Source organism: Ranitomeya variabilis, chromosome 2, assembly GCF_051348905.1.
Source record: "Ranitomeya variabilis isolate aRanVar5 chromosome 2, aRanVar5.hap1, whole genome shotgun sequence".
NCBI classification, from domain to species: domain Eukaryota; kingdom Metazoa; phylum Chordata; class Amphibia; order Anura; family Dendrobatidae; genus Ranitomeya; species Ranitomeya variabilis.
Window position 1 is genome coordinate 433,220,936 of NC_135233.1, and position 17,674 is coordinate 433,238,609.

At 40.1% G+C, this 17,674-nt stretch overlaps 1 protein-coding gene across 1 annotated transcript; it reads left to right on the plus strand.

The window, feature by feature from the left end:
- Positions 1 to 1,058: 1,058 nt before the first annotated feature.
- RAG1 (recombination activating 1) lies at positions 1,059 to 6,227 on the plus strand. Its single transcript, XM_077292606.1, has one exon. The coding sequence runs from the start codon at positions 1,811 to 1,813 to the stop codon at positions 4,949 to 4,951; it is 3,141 nt and encodes a 1,046-aa protein (XP_077148721.1). The 5' UTR covers positions 1,059 to 1,810; the 3' UTR covers positions 4,952 to 6,227.
- The last annotated feature ends 11,447 nt before the right edge of the window (positions 6,228 to 17,674 follow it).

Below are 17,674 nucleotides of genomic sequence, written 5' to 3' on the forward strand. Positions count from 1 at the left end.
TTTAGTTGGCTTAATGGAGCAGAAGGAAAAGTGGGAGAAAATTATTTCATATTCTCCCTGCAGCCACTGACTTCCAGTTATCAGGGCAGTACAATTATCACTCACTACACAGTGAGTGCTGCTGAAATTGACATTGACAGCCTGCTCTGCAGCATGTGTGCAACCTGTGTGTGCAGAGCAGGCTGTCAATCAATATGCTGGAGACTGATTGCAGCCGTGCTCACTGTATGGTCAACAGTGACAGTGACGACCCTGATAGCTGAAAGCGAGCGGCTGCAGGGAGAATATAACATCATTTTCTCTCTGTAGCCGCTGCTCCTGTAACCTAAGCAGGATTTAAATGTTATTTATCTGAAAATATTCCACTTTTTTTGCAGCTAATTACTGTTTGTCGATGCACCTTGGAAAATGCTATTTGGCTGCAGATATAGGGTTAATTTGCAGGTATATTGCATTACAATGCTGTGTTACTGAGAGTGCGGCTATTTGGAGAAAATTAATTTATTTCCTCCCTGGGGGTCACCGGCTGTCAGTTTTGGGAGCGTGCAAGGAGCGGCAACGATCACCACTGACAGCAACGCTCACTGTACTGTAGCCACTCCGTGCACGCTCCCATGACTTAAACCTGTCATGTAAAATAACGCTATTAACCTGCAGATATAGGGTTAATCTACACCATGTGAGAGCCCCACTGCCAGGAGGAAATTAACTTTATTCCTCTTGGGAGCGTTCGTCTTTCAACCATGGAGTCGCGCCAGCGCAGGTTCAGTCATCACTCTGTGTATAGAGAGCATCATCTGTAACCGTGTCCCCGGCACTGACTGACAGCAGGATCATCATTAGAGCTGGATGTCAGTCAGAGCCACGGGCGAGATTACAACTGCCGATCTCTATACACAGAGCGGTGACTGAAAGGGCGCTGACACCAGTCCATGACTGAAAGCCAAACACTGCTGGAAATGCTATTAATCTGCAAATTAAACCAATATTTGCATGTAACCAGCGTTATTTTACAAGACAGATTCGCTTTATAGTCGTCAGGTCCCACGAGAAAAAAAGTTAAGTTTGTCCAAGTAGCTGCACTTTCAGAAAGGTGGCTGGGCACCATTATAACGCCACTTACCTGCAGATTAACCCCATAACTGCAGGTAAATAGCATACATAAAGAGCCCGATTTGGTATTGTGTTTGCGCCTGTTTTTTGCCAAATTTTTGGTATTTTTACCTTTTTTTTATTGTCACCATAGTCTTCTTTTAATTTGCACAATTTTTTAAATTTGTTTCCCAGTTTTTTTTTTTTTTGTCTTACATTTGTAATTGTAGGCACTGTTCTTTTCCATATATATATGTGGCTGATTCATCAATTGCAACTTTTTGAAAAGTTGCTAATTTTTTGGCACAAATATATTCCAATTTCCCTTGGAATCAATTTATTTATTTATTTTTTTTGCACGCCAGAAATTTTTACGCAAATGCTAGAGTTGCATTCATTATTTAAAAAAAACATGTGATTTTTAGCTTAAAAAAGTTGTAATAAAAGATTAAAGCCAAAAAAAGAGCAGAAATTGGCAAGGGACCGGTGAAGAATCCGCAATGGGAACGTTGGTGGAAGAGTAAGGAAGAAAAATACTTATTTTGCTATTTTAGAGTTTTCTAAGGTGTTTTTAAAATCTTTGATATTTCTGGATTTTTTTTTATTTTTTAAAGAAGCAACTGCAGATTTTTTGGCTTATTTTGGTTCAAAAGTAAATTATTATTAGTTTGTAGATAAAAAACTTTACCGTATATCCTTTTTGTGTCTTTCAGCACTCATGGCCATGGAGTTGCCATTGATCAGCATTCCAGGAAACCCAGTGACAAATGAAATCCAGCCTCAATATACCAAATTTTCAGAATGGAAGTTCAAGCTGTTCAGGGTGAAATCCCTGGAGAGGGCGCCCTCACAAGAACAGAATGATGATAGTGGGGTGTCTTGTACCAGCTCTCAGGAAAAATCTCCATATTTCCAAGTGAGTTCTGATGACCTTAGCCAAGAGCTGACATCACCTTCAAGTTGCAAAGATCCAGAGGAAATCGTCTCGGAAAACAATGATGCTGAAGTTAAGCGATTGGAAGAAGAGGCCCACATTACCACTTTACAACACTTATGCCGTATTTGTGGAGTCTCTTTTAAAATGGATCAACAGAATAGAAGTTATCCTGTTCATGGACCAGTAGACAACGAGACTCAAGAAGTCCTAAGACGGAAAGAGAAGAAAGCTACCTCTTGGCCTGAACTTATCTCCAAGGTCTTTAAGATAGATGTGAGGGGAGACATTGACTCTATTCACCCAACACATTTCTGCCATAACTGCCGGAGCATCATGCATCAAAGATTCAGCAATTCCTTCAGCGAGGTTTATTTCCCTCGTAACAATGCCGTAGAGTGGAAGCCTCACTGTTCCATATGTGACGTCTGCAATTCCTCCAATAACCGTGGAAAGAGAAAGGGAGCAATGCACCAAAATTCTCTTATCAAAAAAAGAAAACTTAGTGTTGAGCGTGGAAAGAAGAACAAGAATGGAAACATCTCACCAGTTTGGAAAAAGAATAGGACCCTGAATCAAATCAAGAACAACTGCAAACACATCCACCTTGACTCCAATTTGCTGGTGGTTGACTATCCTTCCGATTTCACTAAGTCGGTCACCTGCCAGGTGTGTGAACACATACTGTCGGACCCAGTGCAAACATCATGCAAACATTTGTTCTGCAGAATTTGCATCCTCAAATACTTCAAAGTCATGGGTTGCTACTGCCCATCTTGCAGACATACTTGCTTCCCAACGGACCTTACCACACCTGTGAAGTCCTTTCTTAATATCTTAAACTCTTTGGTTTTAAAGTGCACAGTGACCGGATGTGATGAGGAAATCCTACTTGGAAAATACTCTCAACATATCTCCAAACATAAAGAAATTAAAGGTAAAGAAGCCTATGCCCATATCAACAAAGGGGGAAGACCAAGGCAACATCTGCTATCACTGACGAGGAGAGCTCAAAAACACCGTCTTAGGGAGCTCAAGATGCAAGTGAAGGCTTTTTCTGATAAAGAGGAAGAAGGTGATGTCAAATCAGTTTGCTTGACTCTGTTTCTTTTGGCTTTGAGAGCAAGGAATGAGCACCGCCAGGCTGATGAGTTAGAGGCCATCATGGAAGGTAGAGGAGCAGGACTGCACCCAGCAGTTTGTCTTGCAATACGAGTAAACACTTTTTTGAGCTGTAGCCAGTACCATAAAATGTACAGAACAGTCAAAGCCATAACTGGGCGCCAGATCTTCCAGCCTTTGCATGCTCTTAGAAATGCAGAAAAAGCCCTACTGCCCGGGTACCATCCTTTTGAATGGAAGCCACCATTAAAGAATGTTTCCACCAGTACTGATGTTGGCATCATTGATGGCCTTTCAGGGCTGAATCGCTCTGTGGATGAATATCCTGTCGATGCTATCTCTAAAAGGTTTAGATATGATGCCGCTCTGGTTTCAGCTTTGAAAGACATGGAAGAAGACATCCTTGAAGGTTTGAAATCCAAAGAGCTAGAGGAATATCTTTCTGGTCCATTCACTGTGGTGATTAAGGAATCGTGTGATGGAATGGGCGATGTAAGTGAGAAGCATGGCTGTGGACCTGCTGTACCAGAGAAGGCTGTCCGCTTCTCATTCACCATCATGAGCATAAGTGTTTCCAACAGCCATAATGGATCCGTTAAAATTTTTGAGGAAACCAAACCCAATTCTGAACTTTGCTGCAAACCTGTGTGTTTAATGCTTGCTGATGAATCCGACCATGAAACTCTGACTGCCATCCTGGGACCTCTAATTGCTGAAAGAGAGTCCATGAAATCCAGCGAGCTCCTGTTGGAAATTGGAGGAATACTTAGAAGCTTCAAGTTTGTCTTCCGGGGCACAGGATACGATGAAAAGTTGGTGCGCGAAGTAGAAGGACTTGAAGCTTCTGGTTCTGTCTATATTTGTACTCTTTGTGATGCCACCCGTCTGGAAGCTGCTCAGAACTTGGTTTTCCATTCCATTACCAGAAGCCACAGCGAGAACTTGCAACGCTACGAAACGTGGAGAGCCAATCCTTACCATGAATCAGTCGATGAGCTCCGTGATAGAGTTAAGGGAGTCTCTGCAAAGCCATTTATTGAAACTCTCCCATCTATTGATGCTTTGCACTGTGACATTGGAAATGCTGCAGAGTTTTATCGAATATTCCAGCTCGAAATAGGAGAAGTCTACAAACATGCCAAAGCCACCAACGAAGAACGAAAGAAATGGCAGGCGATGCTTGACAAACATCTTAGGAAAAAGATGAATCTAAAGCCTATAATGAGAATGAATGGAAATTTTGCTCGAAAACTAATGAGCAAGGAAACCGTTGAGGCCGTTTGCGAGCTGATACACACTGAGGAGAGGCAAGTGGCCCTCAAAGAACTGATGGACTTGTATCTCAAAATGAAACCAGTGTGGCGTTCTTCATGCCCAGCTAAAGAGTGCCCAGAGTTACTCTGCCAGTACAGTTACCACTCTCAGAGATTTGCAGAACTCTTGTCCACCAAGTTCAAGTATCGATATGAAGGCAAGATCACCAATTATTTCCACAAGACCCTAGCCCATGTCCCAGAAATCATTGAACGTGACGGTTCTATCGGAGCATGGGCCAGTGAAGGCAATGAGTCTGGTAATAAACTGTTCAGGCGCTTCCGAAAGATGAATGCCAGACAGTCCAAAATCTATGAAATGGAAGATGTTTTAAAGCATCATTGGCTTTACACATCTAAGTATCTTCAGAAATTTATGAATGCCCATTTGACCCTGAAGAACCAAGGTTTTACTGTAGATGTAGAACCTCAAGAGGAAGAACAGCAGATAGAATGTCCAGTAGATTCTTTAGAGTTAATGGAATTCTGAGTTCACATCTAGAATGTTACATGAGTTCTAGAATGTTCTACTATGGTTTGTTTAATTGTAGACCAACTTGTTGTCTACAAGCAATAGTAAGGAGACCCCCAAGCTCCTAGTTGCTAGGACCAAGGTATAATGAGCTTGTTCTCCATGGTTCATTTCCATAGCGTTGTCGACTGGAGAAACATTATTAATATTTTGGTAGAAGATAGTGCGGGTAATCGAAGGCTGTGGCAAGAATGAGCAACAATAGTATCTTATTATTTTTGCAAAATCTTAAATAAATGGCTGCATCTGTAAGACTAGTGTTTGCTAGGCAAAGACTGTGACTTTTTGGATGTTGAAGAATTAATAGTTGGGGTTTGTGTTTTTTAACTTTTTAGCAGTTCATGAAAAGATAATGTAATTAGAAAATTCTTGTATGAATGAACTGTTTTATTGACTATTTGTAGCTATATTTTCTGCCGTAGCCATAATTCTGTAGTCACCCCTCACCCTCCCAAGCTCAGGTTTGCTTATAGTTTTTACGTTATTAAATCACTGTATATTTCATGGTTAGGCCACAGACCATAACAAAACAAAGAGGCAATTGCAAAGGTGGACAACTCCTTTAAGTGTCTGAATACATGGAAAAATCCATTCACCTACTGGTCATAGTCAAGTTGAGACCAACATAATGAGTATGGATTACTGTAAATACTTAAGACATGAAGTATATTCTGAACACAGGATAGGCACCCCAAACATGGCAGAAATGGCTTCCCTACAGCTCTTGCACCCACATGTTAAATGCTTTTATCTTGTAAATTGTATACGACTCACTAATAGACTACAAGTCACCGCTTTTGGGTGTTGATAAATGGGTTCTCACTTCTCAGTGGTGTATTGCATATTTTCCACAGCCATATATGAACCTGTGTTGCATGGATATTTAATATGGCATATATAGCCTGATATGGACCTCTGCTTTATCCCAACGCGTCAATCGATGCACGTTACATCACATCCCACATTATAAATGCAGCTCCCCTAGACAGATTGATTTTAGGGGAAAATATGGTGACTCATGGAGGCACCATACATTACACATTGGACTGCCGAACTGATACCCATAAGCTCTGAACTGGGTTCTTCTACCTCATCTTCTCTTCCAGGTGTGTTCCATCCTACTGATGATATGAGCTCCATGTCATTGGGGTCTAGGTCCATCCTACTGATGATATGAGCTCCATATCATTAGGGTCTGGATCCATGCTACTGATATGAGCTGCATGTCATTAGGGTCTGGGTCCATCCTACTGATGATATGAGCTCCATCCCATTAGGGTCTAGGGCACTTCCTACTGATGATATGAGCTCTCCATCTCATTAGGGTCTAGGTCCATCCTACTGATGATATGAGCTCCATCCCATTAGAGTCTAGGACACATCCTATTGATGATATGAGCTCTCCATCTCATTAGGGTCTAGGTTCATCCTACTGATATGAGCTCCATGTCATTAGGGTCTAGGTCCATCCTACTCATGATATGAGCTCCATGTCATTACGATCTGGGTCCATCCTACTGATGATATGAGCTCCATATTATTAGGGCCTAGGTCCATCCTACTGATGATATAAGCTCCATAACATTAGGGCTTGGGTCCATGCTACTGTTGAAATGAGATCCATGTCATTAGGGTCTGGGTCCATCCTACTGATGGTATGAGTTCCATAACATTAGGGTCTGGGTCCATCCTACTGATGATATGAGCTCCTGTCATTACGATCTGGTTCCATCCTACTGATGATATGAGCTCCATATCATTATGGCCTAGGTCCATCCTACTGATGATATAAGCTCCATAATATTAGGGCTTGGGTCCATCCTACAGATGAAATGAGATCCATGTCATTAGGGTCAGGGTCCATCCTACTAATGGCATGAGCTCTATAACATTAGGGTCTTGGTCCATCCTACTGATGATATGAGCTCCATGTCATTAGAGTCTGGGTCCATCCTACTGATGATATGAGCTACATAACATTATGGTCTGGTTCCATCCTACTGATGATATGAGCTCCATGTTATTAGGGTCTGGTTCCATCCTACTGATGATATGAGCTCTATATCATTAGGGTCTAGGTCCATCCTACTGATGATATGAGCGCTATATCGTTAGGGTCTGGGTCCATCCTACTGATGATATGAGCTCCATCCCATTAGGGTCTAGGACACATCCTACTGATGATATGAGCTCCATGTCATTAGGGTCTGGGTCCATCCTACTGATGATATGAGCTCCATCCCATTAGGGTCTAGGACACATCCTACTGATGATATGAGCTCTCCGTCTCATTATGGTCTAGGTCCATCCTACTGATGATATGAGCTCCATGTCATTAGGGTCTAGGTCCATCCTACTGATGATATGAGCTCCATGTCATTATGATCTGGGTCCATCCTACTGATGATATTAGCTCCATATCATTAGGGTCTGGTTCCATCCTACTGATGATATGAGCTCCATAGCGTTAGGGTCTAGGTCCATCCTACTGATGATATGAGCTCCATGTCATTAGGGTCTAGGTTCATCCTACTGAGTATATAAGCTCCATAACATTAGGGCTTGGGTCCATCCTACTGATGATATGAGCTCCATAACATTAGGGTCTGGGTCCATCCTACTGATGATATGAGCGCCATGTCATTAGGGTCTGGGTCCATCCTACTGATGACATGAGCTACATAACATTAGGGTTTGGGTCCATCCTACTGATGATATGAGCTCCATGCTATTAGGGTCTGGTTCTATCCTACTGATGATATGAGCTCCGGTCTGGTTCTATCCTACTGATGACATGAGCTCCATATCATTAGGGTCTGGGTCCATCCTACTGATGATATGAGCTCCATGTCGTTGGGGTCTGGTTCCATCCTACTGATGAGATGAGCTCCATGTCATTAGGGTCTAGGTCAATCCTACTGATGATATGAGCTCCATGTCATTAGGGTCTAGGTCCATCCTACTGATGATATGAGCTCCATGTCATTAGGGTCTAGGGCACTTCTTACCGATGATATAAGCTCTCCATCTCATTAGGGTCTGGTTCCATCCTACAGAAGATACAAACTCTATCTCATGAGAGTCTAATTCTACCCTACTAATGATAGGAGCTAAATCTCATTTGGTTCTAGGGCCATGAGCTGTATCATATTAGGATCTGGTTTCATTGATATGAGCTCTATCTCATGAGGTCAGCTTCCACTTTATGGCTAACATGGGCTCCGTTTCATAAGGGTCTAGGTCCACCCTCAGTACCCTCAGATTTTTAGTATTTCCTAGTAATGTTCGTTGCTAGCAAAACCCCTTTGTGGAAAACCAGAGTAGACCATGTTGTCTCCGTTATTTTATGAACATGATTAAGACTGAGATTCGCACATAGTTTTCAGTTTAGGAAGTAGCAATTTTAATCTCAATTTTAATTTTTTTTTCTCTACCTCATTTTTCTTTTGCACGGAAGTTTTTGATTTATTTTGTGACACTGCACAATTGTTTCTGTTTTGACTGAGCCAGAGGTGGAGGAAGTTCTGTTCATATGTGAATTTCTTTATGTCTATGAACAAGTCTGTGTTTGTAGATTATTTCATGTAATTTAAAAAACTTTAAATTGTCACTTTATACCAACGTTTCTGCCTCTTAATTGTTTTTTTAAATAATATTCTTATGTATTTTAAGGAACATCATATGCAAAGCATATCCAGTGTTACAGGGAGGAGCATGGTACAAGAATAAAAACACCAGGAGAACATCCTCACACCATGCTCCACCCGCCTTGCAAGTGGCATAACACAATGTATGAAACTGGAATGCTTGTATTAGAGTTAAGATGTTACATTTTGCACTCTTTATAACTATCGTTTATTTTTTTTATTCAATTTTTTATTAAGATTTTTAAAGTTATAGGACCTATATTTTTGTGTAGAATGATGACATGTTCATTACCGGACATGATGGCATATTGGAATTATCATGAAACATTTTATGTAATGTTTTTAAGAAACTTAATACAGTTTATAGTTTGCAAAATGATCTTTTTTGTAGACTACGAGAAATTTACCAAACACGAATATGAAAATTATTAAATTTAAAACTGACCTGTGTGATGCAAATGATTACATGTAACATTCTGTCAAAGATTTCATTTTTAATAAAGATTTTGTGGTTTAAATTTCTGCTTTGTGTACTGTGTATGTACAAATCACACAAAACATAGTGAAATTGAAAGACGTAATATTATATTCCTGAACATAGGGGCAGTATTATAGTAGTTATACTCTTCTACATAGGAGCAGTATTATAGTAGTTATATTCTTGTACATAGGAGCAGTATTATAGTAGTTATATTCTTGTACATATGAGCAGTATTATAGTAGTTATATTCTTGTACATAGGAGCAGTATTATAGTAGTTATATTCTTGTACATATGAGCAGTATTATAGTAGTTATATTCTTGTACATAGGGGGCAGTATTATAGTAGTTATATTCTTGTAAATAGGAGCAGTATTATAGTAGTTATATTCTTGTACATAGGAGCAGTATTATAGTAGTTATATTCTTGTACATATGAGCAGTATTATAGTAGTTATATTCTTGTACATAGGAGCAGTATTATAGTAGTTATATTCTTGTACATATGAGCAGTATTATAGTAGTTATATTCTTGTAAATAGGAGCAGTATTATAGTAGTTATATTCTTGTACATAGGAGCAGTATTATAGTAGTTATATTCTTGTACATATGAGCAGTATTATAGTAGTTATATTCTTGTAAATAGGAGCAGTATTATAGTAGTTATATTCTTGTACATAGGAGCAGTATTATAGTAGTTATATTCTTGTAAATAGGAGCAGTATTATAGTAGTTATATTCTTGTACATAGGAGCAGTATTATAGTAGTTATATTCTTGTAAATAGGAGCAGTATTATAGTAGTTATACTCTTCTACATAGGAGCAGTATTATAGTAGTTATATTCTTGTACATAGGAGCAGTATTATATTAGTTATATTCTTGTACATAGGGGCAGTATTATAGTAGTTATATTCTTGTACATAGGAGCAGTATTATAGTAGTTATATTCTTGTACATAGGAGCAGTATTATAGTAGTTATATTCTTGTACATAGGAGAAGTATTATAGTAGTTATATTCTTGTACATACAGTAGGAGCAGTATTATAGCAGCTACATTCTTGTACATAGGAGCAGTATTATTGTAGTTATATTCGTGTGAAAAGGGGCAGTATTATAGTGTGTCATATTCTTGTACATAGGAACAGTATTATAGTAGTTATATTCCTGTACATAGGAGCAGTATTATAGTAGTTATATTCTTGTACATAGGAGCAGTATTATAGTAGTTATATTCTTGTACATAGGGGGCAGTATTATAGTAGTTATATTCTTGTACATAGGAGCAGTATTATAGTAGTTATAATCTTGTACATAGGAGCAGTATTATAGTAGTTATATTCTTCTACATTATGTAAGATTGTGCTTACCGCATGTGTTGGGGGACACTCGCTTGGCACGGGATTCAAGCACACGGGCACGATTTTTCACACAAAACAGTCCATCCGGTTTATTAAAGTGTCATAAACCGGGTTATGCACAGTTCATATTATACATTTCATAGAACACAATAGGCACCAACTGGTGATATTAACTTGCAGCTTTATCTTGTACACTTCATATACGGCTTTGTCTCACAGACACTAAATATGCTGGACCTCTCACTTCGTCCAGTAACCATGGGTGTCCGTACGCTGAACAGTTCACCAATGTCCCTAGTCATGTAGTGCACATGACATTGGGTCGCGGTCTCTAAACACGCTGAACCTCACCCCGTTCAGTGGGAGACCACACAGTTCATAGATTAACACAAGCACCAACAGTTAATGGTACCTTATGGGAGCTGCTGCTCCACCTGCTGACTCCTCGTCAGTCCTCTCTCCTGGGGAAACTGCCTTTACGGGGTTCACCAACTTGCCTGGCCGGCACACATCAGTCAGTCCAGAGCCACCGAAGGACGATAGCTTCCCCAACACAGACCTTCCAGAACCATAGTTTTACTGTGTGCTATTCAGGACGTCCATCCCACATGGGACCGTCCAACACACTGGCATACGCTCCTCAGGACTCCTACTCCCAGGAAGTCCAACACAGGTTGTGCTCTTGAGGAAGCCTACTCCCAGGTCTTCCAACACAGGTTGCCCAGTGTGCTATTCAGGACGTCCATCCCACATGGGACCGTCCAACACACTGGCATACGCTCCTCAGGACTCCTACTCCCAGGAAGTCCAACACAGGTTGTGCTCTTGAGGAAGCCTACTCCCAGGTCTTCCAACACAGGTTGCCCAGTGTGCTATTCAGGACGTCCATCCCACATGGGACCGTCCAACACACTGGCATACGCTCCTCAGGACTCCTACTCCCAGTAAATCCAACACAAGAACCACACAGGAACCACACAAGACCACGTGACCAACACCCTGGTCACATTATATACCCTTAACCACTCCCCTGGGTGGGAGTGTGGATGTGTGGCTAGTTTGTCCCACCCATCTCACATAACTAGCCTAGTAAGTCTCCCTTACTAACTATACACACTCTTGAGGGACTACAGGTCCCAGAACAACAACATTGCATCAGACTTACCACGCAGACTCCCTCTGCGACACATACAGTCATATGAAAAAGTTTGGGCACCCCTATTAATCTTAAGCTTAATGTTTTATAAAAATTGTTTTTTTTGCAACAGCTATTTCAGTTTCATATATCTAATAACTGTTGGACACAGTAATGTTTCTGACTTGAACTGAGGTTTATTGTACTAACAGAAAATGTGCAATCTGCATTCAAACAAAATCTGACAGGTGCAAAAGTATGGGCACCCTTATCATTTTCTTGTTTTAAATACTCCTACCTACTTTTTACTGACTTACTAAAGCACTTTTTTTGGTTTTGTAACCTCATTGAGCTTTGAACTTCATAGCTAGGTGTATGCAATCATGAGAAAAGCTACTTAAAGTGGCCACTTGCAAGTTGTTCTCCTGTTTGAATCTCCTCTGAAGAGTGGCATCATGGGCTCCTCAAAACAACTGTCAAATGATCTGAAAACAAAGATTATTCAACATAGTTGTTCAGGGGAAGGATACAAAAAGCTGTCTCAGAGATTTAACCTGTCAATTTCCACTGTGAGGAACATAGTAAGGAAATGGAAGAACACAGGTACAGTTCTTGTTAAGGCCAGAAGTGGCAGGACAAGAAAAACATCAGAAAGGCAGAGAAGAAGAATGGTGAGATCAGTCAAGGACAATCCTCAGACCATCTCCAGAGAGCTGCACCATCAACTTGCTGCAGATGGTGTCACTGTGCATCGGTCAACTATACAACGCACTGTGTTTTTTTGCCACCATGTATAACGCCTTTTTGTATTACCAAACAACTCAATCTTGGTTTCCACAGGACCTTCTTCCAAAAATAAATTAGCTTCTCCAAATGTGCTTTTGCATACCTCAGCCGACTCTGTTTGTGGCGTGCTTGCAGAAACGGCTTCTTTCGCATCACTCTCCCATACAGCTTCTCCTTGTGCAAAGTGCGTTGTATAGTTGACCGATGCACAGTGACACCATCTGCAGCAAGTTGATGCTGCAGATCTCTGGAGGTGGTCTGAGGATTGTCCTTGACTGATCTCACCATTCTTCTTCTCTGCCTTTCTGATGTTTTTATTGGCCTGCCACTTCTAGCCTTAACAAGAACTGTACCTGTGTTATTCCATTTCCTTACTATGTTCCTCACAGTGGAAATTGACAGGTTAAACCTCTGAGACAGCTTTTTGTATCCTTCCCCTGAACAACTATGTTGAATAATCTTTGTTTTCAGATCATTTGACAGTTGTTTTGAGGAGCCCATGATGCCACTCTTCGGAGAAGATTCAAACAGGAGAACAACTTGCAAGTGGCGACTTTAGGTAGCTTTTCTCATGAGTGCACACACCTAGCTAAGAAGTTCAAAGCTCAATGAGGTTACAAAACCAAAAAAAGTGCTTTAGTAAGTCAGTAAAAAGTAGGTAGGAGTATTTAAAACAAGAAAATGATAAGGGTGCCCATACTTATGCACCTGTCAAATTTTGTTTGAATGCAGATTGCACATTTTCTGTTAGTACAATAAGCATCTTTTCAAGGCAGAAACATTACTGTGTCCAACAGTTATTAGATATATGAAACTGAAATAGCTGTTGCAAAAAAAACAATTTTTATAAAACATTAATCTTAAGATTAATAGGGGTGCCCAAACTTTTTCATATGACTGTATCTGCCATTCACAACACTGCCAGTCACTGTTTCACCACCATTATAACAACAAATATGCCTCCATGCATATCCCAAGGAGCACACACAGCGCCCCCCAGCCGCCACAGGGGTCACTGCATCACAATAGGAGCAGTATTATAGTACTTATATTCTTGTAAATAGGAGCAGTATTATAGTAGTTATATTCTTGTACATAGGGGCAGTATTATAGTAGTTATATTCTTGTACATAGGAGCAGTATTATAGTAGTTATATTCTTGTACATAGGAGCAGTATTATAGTAGCTATATTCTTGTACATAGGAGCAGTATTATAGTAGTTATATTTTTGTACATAGGAGCAGTATTATAGTAGTTATATTCTTGTACATGGGGCAGTATTATAGTAGTTATATTCTTGTACATAGGACCAGTATTATAGTAGTTATATTCTTGTGCATAGGTGGCAGTATTATAGTAGTTATATTCTTGTACATAGGGACAGTATTATAGTAGTTATATTCTTGTACATAGGGGCAGTATTATAGTAGTTATATTCTTGTACATAGGGGCAGTATTATAGTAGTTATATTCTTGTACATAGGAGCAGTATTATAGTAGTTATATTCTTGTATATAGGTGGCAGTATTATAGTAGTTATATTCTTGTACATAGGAGCAGTATTATAGTAGTTATATTCTTGCACATAGGGGACAGTATTATAGTAGTTATATTCTTGTACATAGGGGCAGTATTATAGTAGTTATATTCTTGTACATAGGAGCAGTATTATAGTAGTTATATTCTTGCACATAGGGGGCAGTATTATAGTAGTTATATTCTTGTACATAGGGGCAGTATTATAGTAGTTATATTCTTGTACATAGGGGGCAGTATTATAGTAGTTATATTCTTGTACATAGGGACAGTATTATAGTAGTTATATTCTTGTACATAGGGACAGTATTATAGTAGTTATATTCTTGTACATAGGGGCAGTATCATAGTAGTTATACTCTTGTACATAGGAGCAGTATTATAGTAGTTATATTCTTGTACATAGGGGGCAGTATTATAGTAGTTATATTCTTGTACATAGGACCAGTATTAGTTATATTCTTGTACATAGGGGGCAGTATTATAGTAGTTATATTCTTTTACACAGGAGCAGTATTATTGCAATTATATTTTATAAGTGTTAAATAATGTGTGCAATAATATGTGGTATTCATACATAGTGTTTAGTGAAGGCTATATTAATTAGGTCACAGAATATAGTAATAGGTTTTGTGTATATGGGAGTGGTTGTTATAATACCATTGTTTCTATTATAGAACACAATCGTCTTCTCCTTAATCATGGAGCTAACTCTTATCACTCTAGTGGTTTTCTCTTACCATTCGTCATGTTTGGATTATTTCATTGATGCTAATGTATTTTCTTAAAACCAGTTTATTAATCCAATTCTCATAGTTTCTCTAGGATTGGAGATAGGAAACCGATGATGATGAAGCTGGACTTTACCGTATCTTATAGTTAACATCCAGTCAATGTCCATGTATAGTAGTAAAGCAGAGACCAGGTCCATTGGGAACTATAGACATAGTTGCCCTTGGTTCGTTTATGTAGCCGATACTAACTGAAAAAAAAAAATCCACATTTTTGGCACATGAGAGATCAAGAAGATGTTAGACGATGTTATTTACATCCTGAAAACCATCCTGATGCTTTCTCCTCTTGCTTTTCTGCTTCTGGACCTTCGGGTCTTTAAGACTTGTGTGTGAATCTTTGCAACTATTTTGATTGTTCCAATACATCTAAAATAAAAACATGATTAATCAAAATAATCTTTTTATAATCTTCGATAATCGGAGAGTGATTACTGCCTCGCTTTCTGTGTAGTGAGTGGTGACTGTAACCTCTCCATGTACCGCACCGATGACTGGAAGCCAGCGGCTGCAGAGAGGATGAAAGTTGATATTCTCCCTATAGCTGCTGCTCCAGTAAAGCAACCAGATAGGATTTCCATTCCATGGTATCTGCAGGTAAATAGTGTTTCTCGATGTGACAGGTTCCCTTTAAGGCCCCCATACACATTAGATAGCTTTCAGACTCTTCTGTGCTTTCTATGATAGAGCTGCTGCCGGTATCTTATCTTGGGAAAGATCAAAGTTATCGGCCAAATGAAATCCACCCAGCAGGAGCCTTCTCTTGCTGGATATCATTGTTCCAGCAAGGTTCAAATTTTGTGTATTTTTTGGGGGGGAATTTAGACCCTTTTCTGGAAATATACAGTGCCTACAAGTAGTATTCAACCCCCTGCAGATTTAGCAGGTTTACACATTTGGAATTAACTTGGCATTGTGACATTTGGACTGTAGATCAGCCTGGAAGTGTGAAATGCACTGCAGCGAAAAAGAATGTTATTTCTTTGTTTATTTTTTTTTTAAATTGTGAAAAGTCTTTTCAGAGGGTCATTTATTATTCAACAACTCAACCCACCAGAATTCTGTTTGGTTCCCCTAAAGTATTAAGAAGTAGTTCAGGCACAAAGAACAATGAGCTTCACATGTTGGGATTAATTATCTCTTTTTCCAGCCTTTTCTGACTATTTAAGACCCTCCCCAAACTTGTGAACAGCACTCAAACATGGTCAACATGGGAAAGACAAAGGAGCATTCCAAGGCCATCAGAGACAAGATCGTGGAGGGTCACAAGGCTGGCAAGGGGTACAAAACCCTTTCCAAGGAGTTGGGCCTACCTGTCTCCACTGTTGGGAGCATCATCCGGAAGTGGAAGGCTTATGGAACTACTGTTAGCCTTCCACGGCCTGGACAGCCTTTGAAAGTTTCCTCCCGTGCCGAGGCCAGGCTTGTCCGAAGAGTCAAGGCTAACCCAAGGACAACAAGGAAGGAGCTCCGGGAAGATCTCATGGCAGTGGGGACATTGGTTTCAGTCAATACCATAAGTACTCCACCGCAATGGTCTCCGTTCCAGACGAGCCCGTAAGGTACCTTTACTTTCAACGCGTCATGTCAAGGCTCGTCTACAGTTTGCTCATGATCACTTGGAGGACTCTGAGACTGACTGGTTCAAGATTCTCTGGTCTGATGAGACCAAGATTGAGATCTTTGGTGCCAACCACACACGTGACGTTTGGAGACTGGATGGCACTGGATACGACCCCAAGAATATCATCCCTACAGTCAAGCATGGTGGTGGCAGCATCATGCTGTGGGGCTGTTTCTCAGCCAAGGGGCCTGGCCATCTGGTCCGCATCCATGGGAAGATGGATAGCACGGCCTACCTGGAGATTTTGGCCAAGAACCTCCGCTCCTCCATCAAGGATCTTAAGATGGGTCGTCATTTCATCTTCCAACAAGACAACGACCCAAAGCACACAGCCAAGAAAACCAAGGCCTGGTTCAAGAGGCAAAAAATCAAGGTGTTGCAGTGGCCTAGTCAGTCTCCTGACCTTAACCCAATTGAAAACTTGTGGAAGGAGCTCAAGATTAAAGTCCACATGAGACACCCAAAGAACCTAGATAACTTGGAGAAGATCTGCATGGAGGAGTGGGCCAAGATAACTCCAGAGACCTGTGCCGGCCTGATCAGGTCTTATAAAAGACGATTATTAGCTGTAATTGCAAACAAAGGTTATTCCACAAAATATTAAACCTAGGGGTTGAATAATAATTGACCCACACTTTTATGTTTAAAATTTATAAAAAATTAACTGAGCAACAAAACTTTTTGGTTTGTAAGATTTATGCATCTGTTAATAAATCCTGCTCTTGTTTGAAGTTTGAAGGCTCTAACTTATTTGCATCTTATTAAACCTGCTAAATCTGCAGGGGGTTGAATACTACTTGTAGGCACTGTACTTGCATGTCTGCTTGGCGCAGACCATGGGGGTTGTATGTGTGATTTATATAATGGGGTATGATGAATGGTGACTTATGTAATCTTGCAGCAGCAGTCTTGTCACATTGGCCGATGCCTTGGCTCCTTGATAGAGATACAAGTTTACATTGCTCTATGTAATGTATAGTAATAGAAGTCACTGTGTGTCAATATCAGGATTTGTGTGAGAAGTGAAAAACTGGAGGACAAAGATGATGGAAAATGAAGGTTATAATAATAACTAGTTCTAGAAATGCAGCAGCAGGTGTATGAAGGCAAATCGTGGCTTAATCAACATTTCTGCAGCTTTCTAATACATTTGGGGGTCCATTTTGTCACCATTACATAACATTGTCTTGTTCTTAATGAATAGGAACGTACACAGTACAAGTAAATCCAGATACGCACCAGTGATGTCTCCCATTGAAGTCATTCATTTCTCCTTTTCTTCTTCTTCCGGCACAGACATCTTCCAGCCACGACTTGCC

Bases quoted from the DNA above. Each gene is read 5' to 3' on its own strand.
- RAG1 (XM_077292606.1), top strand. From the start codon at position 1,811: ATGGCCATGGAGTTGCCATTGATCAGCATTCCAGGAAACCCAGTGACA.